The sequence below is a fragment of the Herpailurus yagouaroundi genome, unplaced genomic scaffold, assembly GCF_014898765.1.
Source record: "Herpailurus yagouaroundi ecotype Mexico unplaced genomic scaffold, PumYag 196, whole genome shotgun sequence".
Taxonomy (NCBI): Eukaryota; Metazoa; Chordata; class Mammalia; order Carnivora; family Felidae; genus Herpailurus; species Herpailurus yagouaroundi.
This window is the reverse complement of record NW_024412427.1, coordinates 10,320,928-10,347,837: the sequence shown is the minus strand read 5'-3', so window position 1 is coordinate 10,347,837 and position 26,910 is coordinate 10,320,928. Positions and strand designations below refer to the sequence as shown.

Below are 26,910 nucleotides of genomic sequence, written 5' to 3'. Positions count from 1 at the left end.
TTAAAATTCATCTTTCTCATATTTTCACAGCTGGCTTTTTATTTTTTATTTTATTTTTTTTTTAATTTTTTTTTCAACGTTTATTTATTTTTGGGACAGAGAGAGACAGAGCATGAACGGGGGAGGGGCAGAGAGAGAGGGAGACACAGAATCGGAAACAGGCTCCAGGCTCTGAGCCATCAGCCCAGAGCCCGACGCGGGGCTCGAACTCACGGACCGCGAGATCGTGACCTGGCTGAAGTCAGACGCTTAACCGACTGCGCCACCCAGGCGCCCCACAGCTGGCTTTTTAAATCAGAGGGAATGATTTGATGTTCATAGCCATTTGATAACTGTGGCATTATGGATTGCTATTCTTAGGCATCTTAACAGTCCAGCAGCTGAAATGTGATTCATTTGTGCAATGTTGAGTGTTTACTGTGTGGGGGGTGTTGAGGAGACAGTGGAGAGCAAAGTAGACGTGGTTCTCCTTATGGAGCTTAAAACCTCAAAGGAGAAGACAAGTATTAAATAAGTTAATATGTAAGCGTGTAAGTTATTATGGAAGATCCATGAAGAATAAGAACTGGGTGTTATAAGAGCAACAGCAAGGGGGCAACAGCAAGAGCAAGAGCAATAGCAACTTATAACAGCAAGTTTTAAGAGCAACAGAACTGTTTCGAGTGTGTGGTCTGGGAAGGCCTCTCCGGGGAAGCATTAGTTAAGCTGTGAGGAACAATGGTGTGGGAGGCAGGCAGGGGTGTTCTAAGGAGCAGGAAAGCATGAGGAAAGAAAGGCCTTAAAGGTATGAGAGTGTGTGGTGTGCTCAAGGTCCTGAAAGGAGGTCAGTGTGGCCAGTGAGGGGGAAGCTGTACAAGATGATGTTGGAAAGGGGTGAAACCCTAGAGGCATTCCCATTAAATGAATGCATAATTCGAGCAAAAATATGTAAATATTTTTATTAATTTATTTTTAGTAGGCTACATGCCCAACGTGGGGCTTGAACTTACGACCCTGAGATTGAGAGTTGCATGCTCTACCAATTGAGCCAGCCAGGCACCTTGAGAGCTTGTAAATATTTTAAAGGAAAGGTGCAGGGAACTTCTCTCTTAATGCTAATGATAAAAGGTGTTAAGTAAGGTGATAAAAGGTGATAAAGACTTATCTCAGTCCTTAAAGCAACCCAAATTGTTATGCCCATTTTTATAGATGAGGAAACTGAGTAACAGAGATGAGATTGAAATTAACCCAGGTCACTCACTAGTGGTGTTGGATTAAATAAAGACTGTAACCCAGGCAGCCTGGCTCTAGAGCCCTTCACCAACTATCCTGAGAAGCTAAGAGAGGGTGCCGGCTTAGTCTGGGGGATTGGGGAAGGCTTTGGTCACTGGCTGACCTCCGGGAGGACCAGGATGCCCTGTCCTCATGCCCTTGTATAGCAGGAGACATCCTAGCTAGGCTCAGCCTGACTTTTTGGGAGGCTAACTCTACCACCTTGGACAGGGCAGAGTGGGCAGCAGAGAACCAATCTGCCACCTCAGTTCATTGTTACAACCGTCAACCATAAGTGGTGTGGTTGCTTGAAAATAACATATCTGTAGCCTATGTTAGGGACAATTGCACTTTAGAAAATGCTTTCTTGTGTATTTTATCATTTGATTTTTTACAACTCTTATTTGATTCTCATAAAATTTGGTGAGACAGATAAGCCAAGAGTTAGCCACCTCACTTTGTCGATGGGGAGACAGGCTGAGAGAGGTACCAAGGACACCCAGCTGAGACCTTCTCTGCTCCAGCCCTCCTTTTGCCTCCTGTCCTTACCCACTGGGTTCTAACCGTGAGTCCTTCACACAACCAGGAGAAAGAGCGCTCCCGGCACCAGCAGGAACTGGGAAAGGCTCTGGAGAGCCTAGAGAGGGAGAAAATGGAGCTGGAAATGAGGCTGACGGAACAGCAGGCAGAAACCGAGGCCATCCGGACACAGAGGGAGGAAGAGAGGGCGGAGGCAGAGAGCGCCCTCTGCCAGGTGGGAAGCTGGGGAGATGGGAGCTGTGATCCCCCTACCTCTGACCACTTCCTTGTCCACTCCCAGGAGTATTGCTGCAGGGGGGCTTCCAGAAGAGACGTACATGCCCACTTTGCTGCTTAGTGAGAAGGGGTGACCGGCGCTATTAGCTGTGGGGCCGACAGTATGCCACACTTCCTGAGGGAGGGCTGATGTTCACCACATCCTGTCAGCTTGCAAACCAGTGACAATCTTTGTACTTCCTGGTTCTTAACCAGTGGGTCCAGATCTTCTTTGGCCCTCAGCCCCCACCCCACATTCTGGAAGAACCCTTGAGCAGCTGGGCTGTGTCTGTGGCCTAGAGGGTGAGCATGGTCACCCCTGATGCAGCAAGCCCTTGCCCTCCTGCCTATCCACAGATGCAGCTCGAAACTGAGAAGGAGAGGGTGTCCCTCCTGGAGACACTGCTGCAGACGCAGAAGGAGCTGGCAGAAGCCAGCCAACAACTGGAACGGCTGAGGCAGGACATGAAGGTTCAGAAGTTAAAGGAGCAGGTATGGAGGGTGGTCCTGGGCAGAGAGGAAAGGCGGTATTGATGTGCTGCTTCAACATTGGCCAGTTCTCTGTTGCTTCTTTGCACCAGGTCCTGGGCTAGGTGCTGTCACATGACAAACATAAAGGTGAAGCACAGCCGTGAAATGACAGACACGGTCCCTGCCCTCAACGAGCTCTCATTCTAGTGGTAGAGCGGATGAAAACAAGCAGACACAGAATAAAGGAGATAATTACAGATTATGATAAGTGCCGTAAAGGAAATGGATAGGGTGAAATCATTGAGAGTGAGTCAAAGGAGGCCACTTCGCACAAGGTGGTCCGGGGGTTCACTGAGAAAGCAACATTTGAGCTGAGACATGAAGGTTAGAAAGAGCCAACGACATGTAACAGTAGGGATGAATCATGAAAGCATTGTGCTTCATGTAAGAAGCCAGTCACAAGAGGCCATTTGTAGGTGTATGATTCCATTTGTAGGAAGTGTCCAGGATAAGCAAGTGTACAGAGTCAGAGAGCAGATGAGTGGTTGGAAGTAGGGATGGGGTTAGGGAGGGTACAGTCTTGCTTTCTGGGATGATAAAAATGTTCTAAAATGGATTGTGGTGATAGTTGTACAACTCTGTGAATATACTGAAAACCATCGAATTGCATGCTTAAATGGGTGAATTGTATGGTATATGACCTATATCTTAGTAAAGTCCTTTATTTTTTTAAATTTTTTTAACGTTTACTTATTTTTGAGAGAGAAAGAGAGAGACAGAGCATGAGCAAGCGAGGGTCAGAGAGAGAGGGAGACACAGAATCCGAAGCACGCTCCAGGCTCCGAGTTGTCAGCACAGAGCCCGACGCGGGGCTCGAACTCACAAACTGTGAGATCATGACCTGAGCAAAGTTGGGCGCTTAACTGACGGAGCCACCCAGGTGGCCCTCGGTAAAGCCCTTTAAAAAGAGAGAGAAGCTAGGTATTTGAAGAACTGTTTAACCAGAGGAAATAGCCACCATAAGGGCCGTGGCATAGACAGAAAAGGGCTCGGGGAAGGGCCAGGGCAGAAAGGAGGCCCTGTGGCTCCAGCTCAACAGGCTCAGGGCCAGTGGAAAGGTAAGCAGGAGCCCTTGGTCAGCCATGGTAGGAGCTTAGAATTTGTTCTAAGGGCAGTGGGAAACTGTTGGATGGTATTTAAAAAGAAGAGTAGGACATGATTTATTATATATATTTTAAGAAATACTTTAGCTGCTGAGTGGAGGGGTGTGTGTGTGTGTATGTGTGTGTGCGCACACACATGCTCACATGTAGGGGGTGGTGGCCTGAAGTGGAAGTAGGGATATGCGACAGGAGGCCACTGCAATGGTCTGGGTGAGGGACTGCTACCAACTGAGGGGCCCCGACCAAGAAAGCCTGGGTGAGCCAGCAGGCTTTGTGGGGAAGGAGAGGGAACGGGAGGTGAGGGTTGAGGTGACATTGTGGAAACAGCATGGATTGTGGCATCCTGCCTCAGCTTTTGCCAACCCAGTTGAAAAACCAGTGTTAATGTGACAAGGGTTTCAAGACGCAGGCCCCAGCGTTTCCTTCTGCTCACCATGGTCTTCTCCTTTTGCAGGAGACCACCGAGCTGCTGCAGACCCAGCTCCGGGATGCTCGGCAGGAACTGGAGCAGGCAGCCCAACGGGACAGGGGTGACCTTGCTGGTCTCCGAGAAGAGTGCAGGGCCCTGCTGCAGGCCAAGACAGACCTGCAGGAGCAGGTGCCCCCTCCTGTCTCCCAGCCCTGCAGCCCTTCCCCAGTGTAGCCAGCCTCTCCCGTGACTCCAGTAGGAAAGGGGAACCCTGGCCCTGCTGCCTGAGCTTGGGAAGGAGGGAAAACAGAAGGGTGCTGAGAGCTGTGCATGTGTCCTCAGAGCCCCAGGATAGTCCTCTCTCCCTGTGTTAACCACAGAACTTAGATTTTCTCCGGTGCCCATCGTTCTTCCCACCCTCCCCAGAGATCCAGTATTTCTTTTCCAAAACTTTTTAATGTTTATTTATTTTTGAGAGAGAGAGAGAGAGAGAGAGAGCGCGCATGAACAGAGGAGGGGCAGAGAGAGAGAGAGGGAGACACAGAATCCAAAGTAGGCTCCAGGCCGAGCTGTCAGCACAGAGCCTGATATTGGACTCAAACTCATGAGAACCCTGAAAGCATGACCTAGGCCAAAGTCGGATGCTTAACTGACTGAGCCACACAGGTGCCCTGAGATACGGTATTTTTTATACCAGGTTGCTTTTCCTACTCTGATTGCTTTTCCTTTTCAGAATCCTGTATCAGCTGGTGTCCTGACTGTTTATTTTTTAAAAATACAATCACAATACAATTGCCCATCACTTTGCCTTTGGGTAGTTATATTCAGGCAAGATTTTAATTTGCACCTGCCTTTACACAACAGATGTGGGGCTAGGGGATGAGGGTGAGGCTGAATGGTGCTGGGGGAGGGGCAGTAAGAATAGTGTGTAAGGGTTGGAGAAGCCCCAGAGCATGGGACATGGGCCAGTAACTAAGGTAAACCTTGAAGGACCCCGGAGCCCCAGGCGGAGTGAGAAGCCTCCTCCTGCTGGCCACTCGCCCTTTGTCCTCATGCCTTTATCATCCCAGGTGAAGGACTTGAAGTCTCAGCTGGTTTCCAAGGATGACTCCCAGAGGCTGGTGGAGCAGGAGATTAAGGAGAAGCTGAGAGAGGCCCAGGAGTATAGCCAAATCCAAAAGGAGCTGGAGAGCGAGAAAGCCAGGTAGGCTTGATGGGCTGTGGAGTGGGCTTTAGCCTGTCTCGCTGCTGTGGTCACGTTGAGGTGGACAGTTCTTTGCTCAGGTAACCTAGCCTCTTGTGTCTCCAGCCCTGGACTATACAGGTAGCCATGTGGAGAGGATGTGGTCCCTGTCTTCAAGCTTACACTTCATTCACTTAGTATATATATGTTTGTGTGAATACCAGATGCTGTGCCAGGGGTGGGGGATGCAGGGATAAACAAGACAGCATGGTCCCTGCCCCAGTAGAATTATAGTTTTGTGGGGGAAGACATCAATAAAATAATCCCCCAGATAAATCATTGCAGATTATGTTACCTGGTATGGAGGGAAGAAATAAGATGCTGAACTAGAAATGGGAGTTGAGGATATATATTTTAGATAAGATTTTAGGGAAGGGAAGGTCTTCCTCAAGGAGATTGGCTTTAATTTTTTTTTTATGTTTATTTATTTATTTTTGAGAGAGACAGAGACAGTGTGAGTGGGGGAGGGGCAGAGAGAGAGAATCCCAAGCAGGCTTTGCACCGTCAGCACAGAGCCTGATGCGAGGCTCGAACTCATGAATCTGAGATCATGACCCGAGCCAAAACCAAGAGTTGTTTAACTGACTGATACACCCAGGCGCCCCAGAGGTTGCATTAAAACTGATCACCAAGGGGGCGCCTGGGTGGCTCAGTCAGTTGGGCATCTGACACTCGATTTCAGCTCAGGTCATGATCTCACAGGTTATGAGATCAAGCCATGTTGGGCTCTGTGTGTTGGGTGTGGAGCCTGCTTAGGATTCTCTCTCTCTCTCTCTCTCTCTCTCTCTCTCTCTCTGTCTCTCTCGCTCTGACCCTTTCCTGCTTGCACATGTGTGCATGTGCTCTCTCTCTCCCTCAAATAAATAAATAAATAAATAAATAAATAAATAAACAAACAAACAAACAAACTGATCACTGAAGATGAACTGGAGCCAGCCATGCAAAGGAGTAGGAGAGCTCTATGGTGGGAGTAGAAATCTCACAATGGCCCAGAGGTGGATCAGAACTCGGGGTATTTGGTTGGGGACTCTGGAAGCACTGTATGACCAGAGCCCAGTGAATGACGAGAGGGTGTGTGACCTGGAAAGTCTGTGTCACTCAAGACTTATGGGCCATGGCCAGAAGTTTGCATTTTATTTTAGGTTTAGTAGTAAACCACTGAAAGGTTTTAAGCAGAGAAATGGACACGATCCAGTTTATGACATATCAGAAGGGGTAGGGATGGCAGAAAACATCAGGAGTGAGATACGGCCATTCGGGTGAAGTGCAGCATGTCTCAGTGATGCAGAAGTTTGAAAAAGAGCAGATCCTCTTGTTGATGAAACTATAGGCAGCAAGATAGTTTAAGAGGTGGGTATGGTTGTCTGGGTGAGAGATACTAAGGCTGCACCAGGGTAGAGTAGTGGAGAAGAGGAGGGAAGGGGCTCAAGGGACATTAAGGGAGTTGGACTCCATTATATGTTATCATAGATTGGACATAGGTGGGAGGTGCAGAGGGGATGGACAGAATTGGACATGTTGAATCTGAGGTATTGCGTAGGTATTTCCGGAATCTACCAGAGAAGAATAAACTGTGCAGCTGAAGGCAAGTATCATATGCATGAAGTACGTAGGAGTACTCAGTTGGTGCTCAATAAATGCTAGCTTTTATTGTTTCACTATAAATTATTGTTAGTTTTTCTCTCTAATTATGAGTGCTGTGTTTAGCACAGTCAGTTCTTCATTCCCTGAGAGAATGACCTTAGACCTCTGACCTCTCTTTAGCCTGATTCAGTCGCTGGTGGAAAAGGAGCAGAGACTCCTTGTTTTACAAGAAGCAGACTCTGTTCGACAACAAGAGCTGAGCTCCCTGCGCCAGGACTTGCAGGAGGCCCAGGGAGGGCAGAAGGAGCTCAGCGCCCAGGTACTTCCCACGCTGGTGATGGGCCCCATTCCTTGGTGGAAGCCCACTCCTGGAGTAGAGAGGGCGACTGTTTAGGATCTTCTCATAAAGAGGGCCGTTCTCTTTTTCCATATTACAGGGTGTGCTGGGACTTCAGCCACCCTGGCAGGAGAGGCAAGTCAGAACTGGGCAGGGTGGGGGCTTGGGAACCTGGCCCAGCGGTGAGAATGGCCCCTGTGAGGAATCTGACAGCCCAAAACGTGGCGCCCAAAGGAGCAGAGCCACACAGGCCCGGTTCAAGCATGGCCACGTCTAAGTACGCTCGGTCAGCCTGGCAAGACACAGCAGTGGAACAGGTTATTATGCAGATCAAGTAGGCAGCAGCAAGAAAACTTTGGGACTTGGTCTGCTCACTGCAGGACCCCAGACCTCGGATGCCAAGGAAAGCCAGAACCTGGATGGGAAGGGTGAGCCAGGAAGAGCTAGATGGTAGACTGGGGCAGAGAAGGACCAGGTCTGGTCATGAGTGCTGGATTTGGCTCCCAGCTCTACTGCTTCCAGGTTGTGTGAGCATCAGTTTCTTCATCCATAAAACAAGGATGATAATTCTTAACTATTATAGGAATGTATAAAGTGTCAGGAACACAGTAAGCCCTCTATAAGTGGTAGCCATTATTACTGTGACTGGTCTTATTTAGGCTCAGCGTCAGGGTTTCAGGAAGAGCTCTGATCATAGCAGGGATCTGGCATCACTGCCAGGTGGACCAGGCCACAACCCATTTGCGTTGCCCAGGCCCATGGGTCAGGAGTCAGTAGGTGGACATGCAGGTCAGATCGAGGGTAACACTCATTCCAGAGCTCTCCTTGCCTGCTGGGGAGCTGAGCCTCCCAGCGCCAATCAAGATGTGCATAGCGATTGAGTGGGGTCAGGCCGGGAGGGTCTGACGAGAGGGTGTCCGCTCCCTGCTCAGAGTGACAACACTTCCTTCCTGGCAGGTGGAATTACTAAAGCAGGAGGTGAAGGAAAAGGAGGCTGACTTTCTGGCCCAGGAAGCACAACTGCTAGAGGAGCTGGAGGCATCTCGAGTAACAGAGCAGCAGCTGCGAGCTTCCTTGCGGGCCCTGGAAACCAAGGCGGCCCAAGTCCAGCTCCGGCTGCGCAGCACAGAGAACCAGCTGGCGGCCCTGGCAGCAGAGCAGCAGCCCGGGCAGAAGGCGCAAGCCCAGCTGGCCAGCCTCTGTTCTGTCCTGCAGCAGGCCCTGGGGTCTGCTTGCGAGAACAGGCCTGAGCTGCATGGAGGAGGGGACTCTGCTTCCCTCGGGGCCCCAGAGCCAGGTAAGACCACCCAAGAACTCAGGCCTGGCTCCCTGGATAAGGAAGGGGCATGTGGTTTCTTAGGCAATGTTGCAGCAAGGCTAAGGTCACAGACTCCGGAATTAATTCAATCAGAGTTTGAATCACCACTCTGCCATTTGATAGACACGTGTGCCTGGGCAAGTCGCCTATCCTTTGGGCTTGATTTTCTTTAAACTTTAAAATGAGGATGAGGAAAAATAATAAATAAATAAATAAATAAATAAATAAGATGAGGATGAGGTCACAGTGCCTGGGTAGCTCAGTCGGTTAAGTGTCCGACTTCGGCTCAGGTCATGATCTTGCAATTCATGGGTTCAAGCCTCACATCGGGCTCTGTGCCGACAGCTGGGAGCCTGCAGCCTGCTTCCCTCTCTGCCCCTCCCCCACTCACACTCTGTCTTCCTCTCTCTCAAAAATAAACAAACATTAAAATGAGGATGGGGCATCTGGGTGGCTCAGTTGGTTGAGCACCTGACTGTTGATTTCAGCTCTGGTCATGATCTCATGGTTCGTGAGATTGTGCAGAGCCTGCTTGGGATTCTGTCTCCCTCCCTCTCTCTGCTCCTCCCCCGCTCACACTCTATCTCTCAAAATAAATAAACTTATAAAATAAAATAAAATGAAATAAAATGAGGATGTTAAAAGTACATACCTCTGGGGATTTTTCTAAGGAGTTAATGAGATTATGTAGTAAAATAGGCATTTACTAAATGCTTACTTAACAAATGATAGCTAGCATTATCTAGTGCCTGCCATAGCTCCTGGCACATAGGAATGCAGAAAGTGGATGATGTAAGCACCTGCGTGTCTCAGTCAGTTAAGCATCTGACTCTTGGCTTTGGCTCAGGTCATGGTCTCATGGTTAGTGGGACTGAGCATGGCATGGCGCTCTGGGCTGACTGTAGGAGAAACCTCTCTGTCTCTTCCTCTCTCAGCAGGAATTCTGTCTCCCCACCTCTCTGCCCCTCCCCCGTTTGCACTCACGCGTGCGCGTGCTCGCTCTCTCTCTCAAAATAAATAAACTTAAAAAAGTGCGTGATAAATGAACTGCTCAGAAGGGGTTCTTTGGGGAAAGGAGGGATCGGGGGAAGGCCAAGGCTGTACGGACCAGGGGAGGTTTGGCCATTTCCTTTCATAGTGCCGCCAAGTCAGGAGGTGTTTCCTCATTTTTTCAGACCAGAATGGAGCCAGGATTCTCTTTAAGAGAGGGCCCCTCCTGACAGCTCCGTCAGTTGAGGCCGTGGCATCTGCCCTCCACAAGCTTCACCAAGACCTGTGGAAGACCCAGCAGGCTCGGGTACGATTCTCTGCTCTTCTTCCTTGAACTCTTCCCTCCCCAGAGACTCGGTTTGAACTGTTTTATTCCCCAGATCAAGTTGCGATGAGTTCCACTTCCATCACTTACTGCCTGGCAAGCATGAGCACAGAATGTGGTTTCCTGGGCCTGGACTTCACTAGTTAACTGGGGCAAATCATGTCTGCCCCCCAGGGGTGTGAGGATCAAGTGAGTGAGGGATTTGAGTGGGCTCTGTGAGCTTGAAAAGCCTGCGCAGATGAGGGATATTGTTTGTATCATTTTCCTCTCAGCCATGAATTATTTATTCTTGGTGCCAAGATGTCCAAGAAAAACCCAACAAATTGGGGACTGCTGAAATTTGAGGTTGCCATTTATAGGAACATTGTGGGCCTAAGACTGAACCAAAAGTCCCATAAATTCCACCCCTTGGTGACCCTATCATTCAATAAAAAGTGAGTATGCCAGCCACTGTGAGCTGATGGTACAGAAAGGAGAACGACCAACTCTCCACCCTCAAGGAGGCCAAGGAAGCAAACTGCGTTCTAAGATAGAACTGATAGAATTGATCAGATCAATAACAGATACAAATGATGATAATGGGAGGAAGGGACAGTTCATTCCAGCTTGGAGAGGGACACAGGGAGGGAAGAAGTGACACTTGAACTGATCTTTGAAGTAGGAGTTTGGGGAAAGGAGAGGGGACCCCAGGCTAAGACATCAGCAAGTTGCATTTCAGAAGGCACACAGAGGTGATTCTAGGTGTGATTCTAGGCTCCAGCCAGTTGGAGCAGAGTCTGTCATCACTCCCAGGAGCGATCAGGGATTAGATCCGCAGTGGCAGACCCCACAAGGGCTGAGAGGAAGGAGGGGGCAGCTTGGGTATGGGGCTGGGATAGCTTTGTGGAAGAAGAGGCACTTGGGGGTCAGCTTCGCCCTTCCTTTCCCAGGATGACCTGAGGGAGCAGGCCCAGAAGCTGGAACAGCGTCTCACTGATACAGAGGCAGAGAAAAGTCAGGTCTGCACAGAATTACAGCATCTGCAGAGAAAGCTCTCCCAGAACCAGGAAGGTGAGAAGCTCAAGGCAGGGAGATTTGGAGGGAAGAGAGAGGAAGCACCAGAAGCCCAGAACAGGCAGCCACTCTTCACTGCTCACTAACAAATGTGAGAAAAGATACCTAGAGACATCTCCAAAGGGGTGATGACCCCTGTGAACTAGTTTTCTGCTTTGTTTGGCCTTTGTGGGCCATCCTAGAAGAAGGGATTCAGGGGGACAGATTGGATGAACTGAGAAAGGTTCCTGGCTAGGCTTCCACTTTCTCTGTCTGTGTTTAAAAACTGGCAACCTAGGGCCAGGGCTATTTGAGAACATTATAAAATTATGTATCTTTTGTCATTTATCCATATTATTTATTTTTATCATCTCCAACTGTGTCCTCAAAATTATTAAACTTTGACAACAGAAGGATTATGGGCTTGTTTGAGAGACAGCAAAGTGGGGCAATCTGGGGAGAACGTACCCCTGCCACAGCCAAGGGCTGGAAAGGGTGGGGACTACTTGGAAAGGAAAGGAAACAGAGGGTCTTGAGGGCCAAGCTCCATTGTGGAAGAGAAGAGGACAACTTAGGGAGGGAGTCTGGGTCTTGAAAGTGTCCGCAAAGGGCTTCCTGAGAGCCACACACATAGAGCTGGGTTCTGGTATCTTTTGCAGAAATGGTGGACAGCCAGCAGAGCGAGCCTAGTTTCTAGCAACCTCTCCAAACCATAGAACTGGAGACCAGCAACGATTTCCAACGTCACTGAGCTCCACCCTGTTGGGAGCCCAGGGGTGGAGAGCTGTGTGTGATCAGGATGAGGTGTATTGGGAGGGCAGTCAGGCAAGTGCTCGCACTGGGCAGCAGATCCAGATGTGAGTCTGGAAGCAGCAAAGAGCCTAGACCACTAGGAGCAGCTGGAAGATGGGTGATGTGTCTATGAAACTGGATGTAATTCTCTCCTTCTTGGCCTTCTCCCCCTTTGATTCTGTGCCTCACCTTCCATCTGCCCCTATATCCCTCTTTTCCTCCACCCTCAATCATGGGCCTCGCTCTACCACCTCCCCTCTTCCCAAAGAGAAATCCAAGTGGGAAGGAAAACAGAACTCCCTTGAATGTGAGCTGACGGAACTGCATGAGACTGTGGCATCATTACAGAGTCGTCTATGGCAAGCAGAGCTGCAGGGAATAGAGGCCCAGGTGAGGCAGCCCTGGTTTGGGGTAGGGGATTTCTTTCGGGATAGTCCTTAGGGGCCAGGTCTGCAGCTCCAGACTCACCTTGGCCAGTGGCCAGACTCACTATGGCCAGTGGCCATACCTCATTCATATGTAGTGCCCAGCTTCCTTAAGCAAGGCTCTGTGTTTCCCTGTCTGTCTCTGTGGCTATGAGGGCCATTATTAAGGCCCCAGTGAATCCTCCTCCAATGAGTTTTTCTGAATTAAGGTAGACATTTTTGTCCCTTGCCCTGAAGGGCCAGAGTCTGAGATGGCTCGTTTGCCTCTAGCTTTCTCCTCTGGGCCTAGCAGAGCCCTGGAATGTGGTAGGGATGATCGTTTACAGTATCAGCTTAAGGGGAGTGCACAGGTTCTTTTTGTCACTCCCTGACATTGCTGGTGCTGCAGAGGTAAGGCGAGGAAGGGCCTGTGCAGGGGTGACCACATCGGGGAAGTGTAGTCTAAGGTGGTTTTGCATCTTGTTTTCTAGAATGAGCGAGAGCTACTTCAGGCAGCTAAGGAGAACCTGATGGCCCAGGTGGAAAGGCTGCAGGCATCTGTGGCAGAAGCCAGGGCTCAGGCCAGTGCTACCGGGGCCCTGGAGGAGGACTTGAGAAATGCTCGTTTGGCCCTGAAACTCAAGAGTAAGGAAGCGGAGACCGAGCGTGAGCGAGCCCAGGCTCTGCAGGAGCAGGGTGAGCTGAAGGTGGCCCATGGCAAGGCTCTGCAGGAGAATTTAGCTATCCTGGCCCAGACCCTATCCAAAAGAGAAGGGGAGGTAGAGACTTTGCGGGGAAATATCCAGGAACTGGAGAAACAACGGGAAATGCAAAAGGCTGCCTTGGAAGTCCTATCTCTGGACCTGAAGAAGAGGAACCAAGAGGTAGATGTGCAACAAGAACAGATCCAGGAGCTGGAGAAGTGCAGGTCTGTTTTAGAGCATCTGCCCATGGCCGTCCAGGAGCAGGAACAGAAGCTGGCTGTGCAGAGGGAGCAGATCAAAGAGCTCGAGAAGGATCGAGAGACACAGAGGAACATCTTGGAGCATCAGCTTCTCGAACTTGAGAAGAAGGCCCAGGTGATCGAGTCCCAGAAGGGACAGATTCAGGATCTGAAGAAGCAGCTGGTGACACTGGAATGCCTGGCCCTGGAACTAGAAGAAAACCACCACAAAATGGAGTGCCAGCAAAAGGCAATGGAGGAGCTGGAGGACCAGAGGGAGGTGCAGAGGCTGGCTCTGACCCACCTTACACTGGACCTGGAGGAAAGGAGCCAGGAGCTGCAGGCACAGAGCAGCCAGATCCACGAGCTGGAGAGCCGCAGCACCCTTCTGGCCAGAGAGCTCCAGGACAAGGACCAGGAGCTGCAGTCCCAGCGAGAACAGATCGAGGAGCTGCAGAGGCAGAAGGAGCACCTGACTCAGGACCTCGAGAGGAGGGACCAGGACATGGTACTGCAGAGAGAGAGGATTCAGGTCCTAGAGGATCAGAGGACGCTGCAGACCAAGATCCTAGAGGAGGACCTGGGACAGATCAAACTATCCTTGAGAGAGCGGGGCCGGGAGCTGGCCTCCCAGAGGCCACTGATGCAGGAGCGGGCAGAGGAAGGGAAGGGCCAGAGTAAAGCACAGCGCGGGAGCCTGGAGCACATGAAACTGATCCTGCGTGATAAGGAGAAGGAGGTGGAATGCCAGCAGGAACGTATCCAAGAACTGAAGGAGCACAAGGGCCATCTGGAGCAGCAGCTCCAGGGCCTACACAGGAAGGTGGGTGAGACCAGCCTCCTCCTGACCCAACGGGAGCAGGAGATCGTGGTCCTGCAGCGGCACCTGCAGGAAGCCAGGGAACAGGGGCAGCTGAAAGAGCAGTCACTTCAGGGTCACCTGGAAGAGACCCAGAGAGCCCTGGCTCAGAGGGACCAGGAGCTCGAGGCCCTGCAGCAGCAGCAGCAGCAGGCGCAGGGACAGGAGGAGAGCATGAAGGAAGAGGCAAGCACGCTGCAGAGAGCCCTGGAGCAAGCCCACGCAGTACTGAAAGAGCGCCAGGGGGAGCTTGAGGACCACAAGGAGCATGTGCGAAGGCTCCGGGATGAGCTGGTGGTGGAGGGACAGAGGGTGCAGGCCCTGGAGGAGGTGCTGGGGGACCTCAGGGCTGAGTCTCGGGAACAGGAGGAGGCTCTGCTGGCCCTCCGGCAGCAGTGTGCGGAGCGTGCGCAGGAGCACGAGGTGGAGATCCGGGGCCTGCAGGACAGCCTGCTGCAGGCAGAGGCCATGCTCAAGGAGCGGGGCCGGGAGCTGGAGGCCGTGCAAGCAGATGGCCGTTCCTCCCAGCATCGGGAAGAGACAGCCCGGGCCCGGGCTGAGGCTCTGCAGGAGGCCCTCAGCGAGGCTCAGGCTACCCTGCAGGAGAAGGAGCAGCGTCTCCTTGGCCAGGCAGAATTGAGCCGCAACCTGGAGGCCAGCACAGCCACCTTGCAGGCTGCCCTGGACTCCTGCCAGGCACAAGCCCGGCAGCTGGAGGAGGCCCTGAGAAGGCGGGAAGGGGAGATCCGGGACCGGGATCTCCGACATCAGGAGGCAGTGCAGCAGCTCCAGCGGGCACTTGCCCAGAGGGATGATGAGCTGAGTCATCAGAAGAGACAGGGGCAGCTGCTAGAGCAGTCTCTGGCCCAGAGGGACCGAGAAGATCAAGGGAAGCAAGGTGCAGGGCAGGAGAGAGAAGAGGAAGAGATGAGGGGCCTCCGGGAAAGCCTAAGGGAATTGCAGCTGACTCTAGCCCAAAAGGAAGAGGAGATTCTGGGGCTGAGGGAGGCCCAGCAAAGGAAGAATCTGGAGGACTCACCGCACAGCCACACAGCCTCCCCAGCGGAGGAGCCCTCTACACAATTTGATGCTTTAGGGCCCCGGCTTCAGCAAGAGCTGGAGCGACTCCAGGCAGCCCTGAGGCAGACAGAGGCCAGGGAGATTGAGTGGAGGGAGAAGGCCCAGGATTTGGCACTGTCCCTGGCCCAGAGCAAGGCTAGTGTCAGCAATCTGCAGGAGGTGGCCATGCTCCTACAAGCCTCTGTTCTGGAGCGGGACTCAGAACGCCAGAAGTTGCAGGTGAGTTCCTCCCCGGCAGTAACGGCCGGTCTGACTGAGCCCAGGGGGGCTGTCTGGCACCCTGGGCTTGTGGCACCTCAGGGTGCAAGAGACCTAAGTGGGATCCAGATTATCGTGCTGGTCTGGGGTGATATGGAGAGAATAAGCCACCCACAGTTCCTGCCCTGAGTCTAGAAGATAAGCAATTAGAATGCAATGTCTAGTTATATTTAGTGCCTCATTAGAGAAGTTTAATATGCTCTGAGCACACTAGAGGGACACTCAGCCTTTCCCTAGTGGAAAGCTTTCCTGAAAGGCTTCCCAGTAAAAGTGGGGTTTAAGATTAGATCTGAAGGGACCAGTAAGGAATTAGCCAAGCACAGGTTGGGGGAGGAGCTTTTTGGGGAAGAAGAAAGAGGAAGGAGGGTGTGGAGTATCTGTGCAGGGACTTCAGGCTGACTGGGACACAGAGGGACAGTTGGCAACAGAAGACAAGGTGACAGGGGCCCCTCGTTCCACACTTATAAGTTATGTTAAGGACCTGGGTGACCAGCGGAACTTGGATGAAGTGTTTGGGGCAGATGAGGTGTGTGTGTGTGTGTGTGTGTGTGTGTATAGGACACAATCCGATGTACAGTTCAGAGAATTGTTCAGGCTGCCATGTGGAGCAACAAATCTAAGGAGACCAATGAGGAGGCTGTCATCCAAGTCTGGAGACAGATGATGGCCTAAGATAGTAAGGGTGGATGGTGACATGACGGTGGACCTAGGGGCTCATGGGACTTCTGGCAGTTGACTAAGAGACAGGGGAGTGAAGAATGGGCAGAAGGAAACCAAACCCCCAGATCTCTGCTCAGAGGCAGGTTTCAGGGACGCTATGGAATGGCAGTGGAGTGAGGTGCCTGTGGGACATGCATGGGGTGATGTCCAGTGGGCAGGTCTGTAAAGTGATCTGAGGTTGAAGGATGAGACTGGAGACAGAGACTCAAGGTCCTCCACAGTTAGGGATAAGTGCACTAGTCTAGGTGGAATGTTGAGTGAGAGAAGTGGACCTTAGGGTATAGCATTCAACCTCAAGGTCAGGGGCCATGTCTTTGTCCCCTTCACACCCCCGGCACTGAGCACCAGCCCTGTACAGAGTAGGCAGTCAGGAGAGCAAGGTTGACTTGGCCATAGAGAAGCATTATCTCTTTTGCCAAGAGCAACCCAGCCCATTTTTCCCGGGAAATTGACTCTACATCCTGGTGCCTTGACCGTGGCTGAGCCCCAGAGAACCCCACTCAGACACCCAACACTGCTGGGACTTGCCTTCTGGAAGCAATATGCAGAGAAGGGGATACATTTGTGAATTTTGGAGTCAAGTTCCTGGGTTTGCAATATAGTCCTGCAGTTTATGGGCTGTGTGACCCTAGATAAGTGCCTTCACTTCTCTGACTCATGGTTTTCTCTTTGATAAAATAGGGAATGACAGTAACCAGCCCTGTAGGGCCGTCTTGAGTATGAAGTGAGATAATACATAGAAAGTGCATAGGAAAGAAGCATTCACCGTGTAGAATTCCTTTCCTATTTCTAGGAAAGGTGCTTAGCTGGGCAGGACGGTCACTAAGCAGTATTGTAGCTCAGGTCAGGCTCCCCCTGCACCCCACTCCAAACACTCAAGAACATTTCTTAGATGCTGCCCTTCATTGCAGTGCTACCATTTTTTTTATTTTAAGCATTTTCCATGCCGGGCACTGCTACTCTCACTTCCTTCCACAACAACTCTGAGAACTAGGAATTGTTAGCTTCAGTTTATAGTTCAGAGAGGCTAAGCAACTTGTCCAAGGTCATATGGCCAGTCAGTGGCAGAACTAGCTCTAAGGAGTCTGACTCTAGAATGCAGCCTGTTTACTGCTAGGCTCTTCCTGTCTCCCAGACAGTCTCCACCCACACACATACATTCATTTCCTCTTACCTGTCTCTCTTCTTGATCATTACCATTTGTGTGACATATGGCACCTAGAAAATATCTAGCACTGGAGTCACCATTTATCAAGAGGGATTTAATGCCAAAGGCTCAATCTATGCTTCGTGGAGCATATAGTCATTTTGACCCAAGTCAAATAGCCTCCACTCATCTTGACCCAAGTCACATAGCCAGTAAGTGGTGACATAATGCCCAGCTCTACTGAGTCCATGCTGTCGTGTCTACAACACCTCAGTGCTCCAAGTTGTTGCTTAGCTTGTGGGAGATCTCAGATGAGCCAGGTAAATTTTAGTCGTAGCCCACCATGTATCCTTGAAGAGACCCCTCTCTGCTTCTTTGCTTTGTCCATCTGTAAAATAAAGATTCTGCACTAGAATAGCTCAGAGTCTCCAGGAACAATAAGACTATAACCTGATGAGAAAATTAACTGGCTTTCATGAGGATGGAAGGTAGGGTGGGTCTGGATATGAGGTTGCCATGGTGTAATTTGCTCCACGTCTTGATACCCCAGGATGAGTTGGAGCTCACCAGGCAGGCTCTAGAGAAGGAGCGACTCCTCAGCCCCAGCTCGACCAGCAGAGCAGAACGGGGGCCCAGAGAAGAGGTAGGTGTACAGCTGGAAGAGGTGAGCTGGAGGCCCAGTGGGAAGAAATGGCCAGGAGGAAGCTCCTTTACAGGGGGCTTGTCCCTCCCTCTTTTGGGAATTGGGTCCCTGAAGCTCAGACCTGTCAGATTGGTCCCTTTACCTGCTATCTATTCCCCATCTGTCTATGGGGCTGCCCAGGTGAGAGTCACAGGTCTCTCCTGCAGGTCCCTGGAGTGGAGGCTGAACCGAGTCCTGGGATGGAGGAGAAGCATCTGTGGGGACAAAGGCTGGAACAACTCCAGCAAGCAGTGGCACAGCTAGAGATTGACCGGAGCAGGCTGCAGCGCCACAATGTCCAGCTGCGGGCCACCTTGGAGCAGGTAGGTCGTTTCTCCTGTCCTCAGCTCCCTCGTCTAGGGTCCGATGGGCAGGCATCTCCACTTCTTGTGTGGCCCCCAGAGCCGAGTGGTAAACCCTAGCCCAAGGGCCACATTCGGCTTGGTGCCCACTGCTGAGAAGAAAGTTTCATGGGAACACCACAGTAGTGGAGTTGAATAGTTGTGACAGAGATCTAAAGGCCCGCAAAGCCAAAACGCTACAGAAAATGTTTGCTAAGCCTACTCTGAAAGCCTGAGAGGCCAGCCCTACCTCCTCTGCCCCATCAGCACATCTCTGCTCTCAGGGCTGCCCTGGCATGTGCTCTCCTCAACCCAGGAGCTTACCTTCTCGTGGTTGCTGTCCCTGTGTTCACACCCACCCCCACACCAGATTTCTCTCGAAAAAGGCACTTCTGGGGCACCTGGGTGGCTCAGTTGGTTAAATGTCTCGCTCTGTTTTGTTTGTTTGTTTGTTTGTTTGTTTGCTTGTTTGTTTGTTTGTTTTTTGAGAGAGAGCACAAGTAGGGGAAGGGCAGAGAGAGAAGAGGGCTCTGCGCTGACAGCAGTGAGCCCGATGTGGGGCTCGAACTCACGAACCATGAAATCATGACCTGAGCCGAAGTTGGACACTCAACCCACTGAGCCACCCAAGGGCCCCAGGCATCTGACTCTTGATCTCATCTCAGGTCATGATCTCAGGGTCGTGAGTTCAAGTCCTGAGTTGGTCTCCACTCTGGCAGAGGGCCTACTTAAAAAAAAGAGAGAGAGAGAGAGAAAGAGAGAAATAGAGAAAGGCAGTTCTGCTGCAGCCCCATAGCCAAGCCAAGCCCTGACTTCTCACCTGCATCTCGGCAGGTAGAGCGAGAGCGCAGGAGGCTGAAGAGGGACTCCATGCGTGCATTGCGGACGGGCATCCTGGAGGTCAGCGAAGCCACACAGCAGGTTTGCTTCTTTTTATTGACTGCAGCCTCCAGAGGATCAGAAACAGCCGCCTGCAGAGCATATCTCAGTCTACCCTCGCAAGGGGAGACGCCCACGTTAGCTGATCCAGATAGCCCCTCCTGGCTTGGTTCTGGCCAGCCTAGCACAGCTCAGTGTGTCCCGGACCCAGGAAGGGGTGGGGATGGAGTCATGGCTGGCAGCCCTGCATTATCAGAAACTCAGTAAGCCTTCACTGATGTATAGCCTTCCTGCTCCCAGACCAGGGTCTCAGGCTTACCCAGGAGTGGGGCTCATCGGGCTTCTGGTCGGAATCCCTGGCATATGGGTGACGGGTGATGCTGGCCAGACCCTGAGGTGCCTTGGAAGCTTGATAGCAACTTTGTGGGCCTCTTGGATCTCCTCTCTTGTAGTACTGAATTTACAAGATTAGGGTCCATGGTACTCACTTTTTCGGGTAAGGAATTGGGGGAAGACTCCCCAAACCAGCACTCTTTTAGCTGAGTTATGCCCATCAGTCAACAGCGCCGCAGCCTGTCAGGGAGAGACTGCTTCTGGTGGCTGAGCATCCCTCAGGCTCTCTGTCTCTCCCCCTTTATGAAAGCTTCCCAAAGGCAGGTACCCTGTCTTCCTTTCTGCATCCCTAGGTCACAGCCTAGGGCTAGCACAAACCAGATGTGTGGTGTACTTCTATAAACGAAAAGGTGACTCAAGCCAATGCCATTCAAGCCTGCTGGATGCTCAGCATCAGGTCTCCATGGGTGTCCATTAAGCTGGCTTGGGTCCTCCTGGGCTTCCTTGCCCCAGGGTCATGGTGCCACCTAGAGTCCAGTCTGGGTTCAGACACTTCTGAACTGGGACCATAGCCCTTGCCTTGGTCCCCAGGACTGGGATGAGCTGGCTGGGGTTGCCTACAGAACCCACAGGGTGGGAAGGCTTGTTCCAACAGGAATGGCATTTATCTTCCATAGGATGCAAGAGGAGGACAGAAGGGCACCTCAGATGCCAAGCACATGGCTGAATTGCAGAAAGAGGTATGTTCTGGAAGGATCAGCTTTCTAAGTCCCCTTTCCCTCTGTTGCAGACAGGCAACAAGGCGTTAGTGTCTGCCGTGTGCTTGACCCTTTGTGCGCCTCCAGCAGGGAGAGGGGAAATGGTTTCTCCCTCACAGAACTTCAGTCTATGTGGAAGGCAAGAAGGGCCCAGTCCTGACTCAACCTCCCATCTGCTTAGGGCAAGAGTGGGAAAGGAAGCATGTTCCAGACCCCAGACTTCCAGGTTCCTCCTTAGGAAGGGAAAGGAGAAGGAAGAGGGCTGAGGGGCACACAGAAGATTCTAGGAGGAAAGACAAAAGCAAACAGAAGCATCCTGGCCTCCTGTGCCCTCAAATGCACCTTTGCAGGCAGAACTGTTGCCAGCACAGCAGGCAAAGTAGTCTGGGACCAGTGCCAAGATCCATACCTCAGCTCAAGCTGCCATGCTCAGGGAAACCAGTATTGACTTCTTGCCTCTTTGGCCTCACCTAGAGGTTCACCCTGTCTTTCAAGACCCAGGAGTAATAAGAACTGTGGAATTTTTATTTCTAAGCCTCTTTCAGGAATTAATAGTCACTACTGGCAGAACCTATCTCTACAGCTAGACTTAGCTATCACTCTGAATTCAGACAAAGCAGTCCTGAGATGGAGCCCGGACTAGGGTGAGGCAAGGAAAGCACGTTGGGTGGAGAATTTAAGGAGGTGCTCACTATCAACCTGGAGTCCCTCATTAAATTTTGTACCCCAGGAGCCTCTCTGCCTCACCCTAGTCCTGGACCTGCCCTGAGCTCCTAGTAACCACTTCCTGGTAGTTTCAGTGTACTCAGAGAAATGGAAAGGTTAATAAAGCAGGGATTCTCATCCCTGGCTGCACATTAGAACCACCTGGGGAGCTTTGAAAAAAATGCTGATGCCCAGGCCTCACTGCAGTCTAATTAAGTAAGAATATTTTTTTTTTAATTTTTTTAAAGTTTTATTTATTTTGAGAGGCAGAGAGAGAGAGAGAGAACATGAGCAGGGGAGGGGCAGAGAGAGAGATAGAGTGAGAATCCCAAGCAGGCTCTGCACTGTCAGCTCAGAGCCCCGCATGGGGCTTCAACTCACAAACTGCGAGATCATGACCTGAGCTGAAACCAAGAGTCGGATGCTTAACTGACTGAGCCACCCAGGTGCCCCAAGTCAGAGTATTTCTTAAAAGCTTCCAAAAGGGCACAGAAATACTTTCTGCAGTGATTAAAATATTCTGTATCTTGATCGGGATGGTGGTTATACATGCGTATGTACATTATGAAACTCATCAAAATTTACACTTAAAATCTGGGCATTTTATTACATATAAATGATCCCTCAATAAAGTTGATGAATAGTTTTGTTGTTGCTGTTGTTTTTAAAGTCCCTGTTTGAGCCTCCTGTGCAGCCACGGTTGAGAATCATTGGATTTTTCCATGATTCCCAGGGGCCCTTGCCCTAAACACTAAAGCCTGATCCTGAGATCTGTGTGTGGTAGTTGCTTCAAATGCGCTATCACGGGGGCACCTGGGTGGCTCAGTCGGTTAAGCGTCTGACTTCAGCTCAGGTCACGATCTCGCGGTCCGTGAGTTCGAGCCCCGCGTCGGGCTCTGAGCTGATGGCTCAGGGCCTGGAGCCTGCTTCTGATTCTGTGTCTCCCTCTCTCTCCGTCCCTCCCCCGTTCATGCTCTGTCTCTCTCTGTCTCAAAACTAAATAAACGTTAATAAAAAAAATGCGCTGTCACAAAAGACACAGGAGCAGAGTGGGAAGGCGTGGGGCAGCCTCGAGGCACTTAATTACTCTTTCCCTCTCGATTTTCCTGCCCCCCCCCCCACCCCTGCAGGTGGCCCTGCTGCGCACCCAGCTGGCCTTGGAGCGGAAGCAGAGGCAGGACTACATCGCTCGCTCGACGCAGACGAGCCGTGAGCTGGCAGGCCTGCACCACAGCCTCTCCCACTCACTTCTGGCCGTGGCCCAGACCCCTGAGGCCACTGTCCTGGAGGCTGAGACCCGCAAGCTAGATGAGTCCCTGACTCAAAGTCTGACATCCCCAGGGCCGGTCCTGCTATGCCCCAGCCCTACCCAAGCCACCTCCAGGTAGCAGCCACAGCCAGGGCAGGATACGGACCAGCCAGGGAACACACACACACAGATGGCTGCTATGGCCCAGGAAGAGGGAAGGAAGTCTGCAATGCTGGAAACGAGGCAAGTTACACCTGCCTGTAGCCCACGGAGTCACCCTAGAGGAGTGCTTTGCTCTAGCCAAGGGACCTTTACTGCCTCTTGTCTAGAATGTATTATCCCAGCACTTCACCCAATCTTTCTCCTCCCCTCCAACAATAAACCCCAGGTCTCTGTGTTTGTTCTCTGCTGCTGTCTCCACTTGTGTCACTGGGTGGCAACAGCATGTCAGGGTTTCTGTTAAAGAAGAGTTTGCTGAAGATTCCGGTCAGATGGCATGAATTTGTCATCTGCCTGCATTCTGATAGAGAAGACTTAGAGCAGATGCAACAAGTCAAAGCCCCTGCCCACAGGGAGCTGGAGTCCAATGGACAAGAACAGATGAGCACTCATCAATGAGTCACAGACAGTACTGTGTACTGACTAGAAGTACGTAGGGGACTGGGGACTGAGGCAAGAAGGCATGAGCTGGCCCTTGAAGGATGGAGGAGTTGGCATGCTGGTGAGATTGGTCGGCCTGTGGCAGAGTGTGCTGGGGCTGAGGTTGGGTGCGGAGGGAGGGAGATTATGGAGGGCCTTGGGATCCAGATTCGAACTCATGGACAATAAGGAACCATCATATGTTCTTGACTTAAAACCACTTCTGGGGCTTCAAAAACACTGAGCTGACCTTTGGCTAAAGTCAGTCTGTAGAGTTCAGACATTCCATGGAGCCTCATTCTCCTGCTCTGGGTGAATGCCCTTGGCATCCCTTCCTGGACACACCAGCTGGAACCAACTCTGGTCCTCTGCAGTCCAACCACGTGTCAAGCCAGTAAAGAGGATAGACTATGGCAGAATTTGTCACTAATAGACTCACCCTGGTGGAGGCACCCAGGACTGAACCCAGTTCACAGACTTAAGAGTTAACTGTTGGCAACTTCCTTGAAGCCTAAGAGAACAGCTTCTCTAAAAAAGCAGGGCATGGCCTTTCTCTGGCCCTTCAACTGATTTCCTTCTGGAATACCTTTTCCTAAGCCTGAAGATGGAGCTAAGGCCAGTTAAGAATGCAGGGGTTTGAGGGCAGCACCACACTCCCCCAACCTGTTTACTCAGGGCTCAGGCCCCATCTATTTCATCACATCACACAGTAGACAGGGTGCTGTTCACCACTGCTGAAGTTTTGTTCTAAAAATTCATGCCATGGGACTCAGCAACAGGTACTTAGTAAAAAGTTACAGCTTAGAGCTCCCCAGAATTGTATCTGGAGCCCCAGAGATGCTGGCCTGGACCCTGCCTCTACTCAGATTCCCTGTGGCTCAGAATCCTCACCTGGCCTTTCCTGTGCTAGGAGTTCTCAAGGACAAACAGGACTTCTCTTGGTTCCTTACTTTTTGGTCCTTCACCTCTGGTTCTCTAGCTTAGAGAAGAGTGTGGATCTTCTAGGCAGGACCCAACCTTGCCTAAAGGCATCAGGCCAGACCTTCCTTTCCTTCTCCACCCCACATGCCACAGCGAATCTGGTGGTTGGGAAATGTCTCTGACCAGCGAGGTCTCATGGATGCACTTGAGGATGATGAAGTTGGTCACCAGAATCTGGGGGGAAAGGTCAGAGCTGAGGTCAAAGGCCTCCTTTCACAAAACTTTTCTCCTCTGTTCCAGCCTCTCCTTTGCTAGAGGCTGGTATAGAACAGAAAGTCTTGAGAGTCGAAGAGGACAAGAGCTGAGTCAGAGTCTGGGCAATGTTCCTAGGGAGTGCCTGGGTCTGCCGGGTGCGGCACCCCATTCTCTCAGCCTCCATAGTTTGCATGTTACAGCAACGATCACCAGAGCACAATTTAATTACCTTGACTCATATGCTTCCCTACACGGGACTAGTAGAAGCGTGAAGGCAGAAAAGCATGAAGTAGAGAAGGAAATACTGGTTGTAGGTTAGGGAGGTGGGGAGTATACAGTCACACACTGCAGAGTGACGACAAGATCAACATTTACACCAAAAAGCCAGGGCTGTCTGCTCCAGGCCTGGGGCCTCCACCCTCACACCACCTGGTAAAAGATGCCCTTTTCCACCTTGGCTCAAGACCACTACAGTCCACCCTATATCTGGTGGCTGTGACAACACCAGCAGTGTGTGGATATTCTCTCCAGGTCATGGGCATTCTCAGGTGCATTATGTGCAGGTAGATTCTGTTTGTTGCCTTTGTTGTTCTCTGGACCTAAAACTGGGGCCTGGTTCATTCTGCAGAGATAGGAAAGGAAGTCAGGAAGGCTTTGGGGCTCACAGGCTGGCACTGCTCACCACCCTCACCCTCTTGCCCCCACTAAGCACAGGTGGTGCTCCTCAGTGGATACTCCATATTGTGAAGACTTCAGATTCCCCGAGTTCCACGTTGCATAGCACAGGACTGGCATGGGTGGGTCTCAGGGCTTTGCTGTGGGGATCAGCTGAAAAGTTCCTCCTTGGCCAGCTGGAATGGGGTTAGGTCTCCTAGCATCAGTGCCTACAAAGAAGAGCACAGACCAGTTACCACTTCATCCCCATGTTCTAACACAGAGGAGGCTGTGCCCCATCAGAGTAGAGAAAGGAGTCAGGGAGGGGATACAGCCCAGAGCCCAGGAACTCTGGAAATCGTGGTCTCCAACTCCACAAGGAGCTTCGGGGCTCATCTGGAAGCGCTGGTCAAACTAGGCAGACACTGCTGGTGGAATCAGGCTATCCAGACGAGCAACCTCAGGGCCTCTGCAGCTCTGGGGCCAGCAGCAGAACTTCCAGAAGTACCTGTGGAGGGGGGGATACCTCACCTACAAAAGCAGCAAAGCAATCTGCAGCCTAAGACTTGGCATGCAGGCCTCATCTCAGCCTGTGGAACAGGTCCCTTTTCAGCCAGATGGTTGGTTAGTTGTCTGGTCTTAGGACAGATGACACCTTCAGCTGCCTGCCCCCCACCCCTGCAATACCTCACCTCCTCCCTCTGGCCCACTAAACACCTATTCACTCCCCAGGGCTGAGGATGGAGCAGCCGAGCTCTGTGCAAACACTAGGCCCTGCAGAGCAGGGGCAGTGGTGTGCGGAGGCAGGGAGCAGAAAGAAGCAGGGGCTGTCGGTGTGCTGCAAGCAGTGATCACTCAGGCGCAGTGGGGAAGACATGCAGACTTGGCTCTGCTCACCACACTTAGAAAGTAGGCAAGGGAGGAGGAAGTCCAAGAACATGGGGTCTCAACTTGGGGCCCTAGAATTTACTCCCTCTACCCTGCTGAGACCAGGGGTTGTCCAGACCCCGATGGAGGTGAGGATGAGAAGAGAGGCTCCTCCAGAGAAGGTAGGGCTGTGCTCCCACTTCATTTACATCAGTCACCTGTCACAGTATGCACATTTTGACCTTTCTCTTGGCCCTTTGTTAACCAATGCCACTAGCTCTTTATAGCCTCCATAGGCCCTGAAACCTGACACAGGTGGGATGGCTTGGAGGTAAAAAGGTGAATGGGTCAGTGATCAGAAGAGAAATGTGCCTCTCTACTAGGGCTGTGCAATGTGCTCCTCAGAGTGGGTGCTCTCTGTTCCCAGCACATGGCCATGTGTGTGGACGCAGGGAGGGAGAGAAGAATAAGCATTCAAATCTGGTTCTTTTTAATGACGGCAAGTCCTTGAGGTGAGGGAATCTGGGAAGGCTTATACCAGTGCCTGATAATCCACACATCTCTCCTGGACTTCCTATCTTAGTTTCCTGTCATGTCTCCTAGATCTGAAGATTCCAGCCCTACCAGTCAGATCCAAGGGTCTAAGGCTTGTTGCTGGCCAAGAATAGCCTCACATTCGAGCTGGCCAATTCCCTTGCCTTCTGCTGTTGCATTGTGGCTCGACATGTCAGGCTGCAGCCTTTAGAAGTAACTGCCTTCCCTGTATAAGGGCCCACCTCTTGTCTGCCCAACTCCAGATACAGAAACCTTACGGATAAAATGGCTGGTTGCTGCCCCTTGACCTGAATCCAACTGTCCATTCACTTGGAAATACTCATTAAACCTGTGTGTCACAAAGCACCGTAAAGAGGAGCTCTTCTCCAGGGGGGACAGAGTCTGCACCTAGACAAACACTTGCAGAATGACCTGGATGTCCAGAAGAGACTCACTGGCCACTCAAATGAAGCCAGAGGAAGTGTCACAGAATATCCTGGAGGCAGAGAGGCCTGGAGAGCCTTTTCAAAGTGTTTTTAAGCTGATCGGATAGATACACTGTGTTTATGGGGTCCAGAGGTGTGCCTGTGGGTCCCAAGAGCGATGGCAGGCTCTTGGAGCTATACCAGCTAGCCTGTTCAGTTTAGATCTTTCCTACTAGAGCTGAAGCATCAGCCACAGGTGAACTTGATGTTCAGCCCACAAGCCTAAAACCCACCATTAAGGCCTCATTCTTTTCCCGTGGGGCAGTGCATAGGACGAATGGCTGGCTGACGCAGACACCAAACACTGGGAAAAGTAGGAAGCTATAGTCACAGACTTCAGCACCACATAGCCCTGGCGGCCTCCATCACAGCTCCATAGTCACCTGCTAAGCCCTACAGGGTGCTCCACTAGAGGCTGAGTGGAGGGAGGGGAGAGGCAACATTTAGCGTATCCTGTGGCCTCCTGGAGGAGAAACGGTTGATGCTC

The 26,910-nt window shown here is 51.5% G+C and overlaps 2 protein-coding genes across 13 annotated transcripts in view; one reads left to right on the top strand and one right to left on the bottom strand.

The window, feature by feature from the left end:
- CEP250 (centrosomal protein 250) overlaps positions 1 to 22,476 on the top strand; it is a 52,397-nt gene extending 29,921 nt beyond the window's left edge. For 4 of the 6 annotated variants that reach the window (XM_040447217.1, XM_040447215.1, XM_040447219.1 and 1 more), the window contains 15 exons: positions 1,838 to 2,005; positions 2,404 to 2,538; positions 4,135 to 4,278; positions 5,160 to 5,293; positions 7,097 to 7,235; positions 8,211 to 8,550; positions 9,747 to 9,868; positions 10,816 to 10,936; positions 11,979 to 12,100; positions 12,606 to 15,215; positions 17,672 to 17,764; positions 17,971 to 18,126; positions 18,979 to 19,065; positions 20,034 to 20,096; positions 21,950 to 22,476. In XM_040447217.1, the coding sequence (XP_040303151.1) occupies positions 1,838 to 2,005; positions 2,404 to 2,538; positions 4,135 to 4,278; positions 5,160 to 5,293; positions 7,097 to 7,235; positions 8,211 to 8,550; positions 9,747 to 9,868; positions 10,816 to 10,936; positions 11,979 to 12,100; positions 12,606 to 15,215; positions 17,672 to 17,764; positions 17,971 to 18,126; positions 18,979 to 19,065; positions 20,034 to 20,096; positions 21,950 to 22,207 (4,692 nt within the window). In that variant the 3' untranslated portion in view covers positions 22,208 to 22,476. Of the gene's footprint in view, positions 1 to 1,837; positions 2,006 to 2,403; positions 2,539 to 4,134; positions 4,279 to 5,159; positions 5,294 to 7,096; positions 7,236 to 8,210; positions 8,551 to 9,746; positions 9,869 to 10,815; positions 10,937 to 11,978; positions 12,101 to 12,605; positions 15,216 to 17,671; positions 17,765 to 17,957; positions 18,127 to 18,978; positions 19,066 to 20,033; positions 20,097 to 21,949 lie in introns of those variants that run through there. The other 2 variants (XM_040447218.1, XM_040447220.1) reach the window with 2 other exon arrangements.
- Positions 22,477 to 24,069: 1,593 nt separating this feature from the next.
- Positions 24,070 to 26,910, bottom strand: part of CUNH20orf173 (chromosome unknown C20orf173 homolog) — a 30,642-nt gene continuing 27,801 nt past the window's right edge. For all 7 annotated transcript variants that reach the window (XR_005782036.1, XR_005782040.1, XR_005782038.1 and 4 more), the window contains one exon: positions 24,070 to 24,767. The gene's annotated coding sequence lies outside the window, so the exon portion shown is untranslated. The remainder of the gene's footprint in view (positions 24,768 to 26,910) is intronic.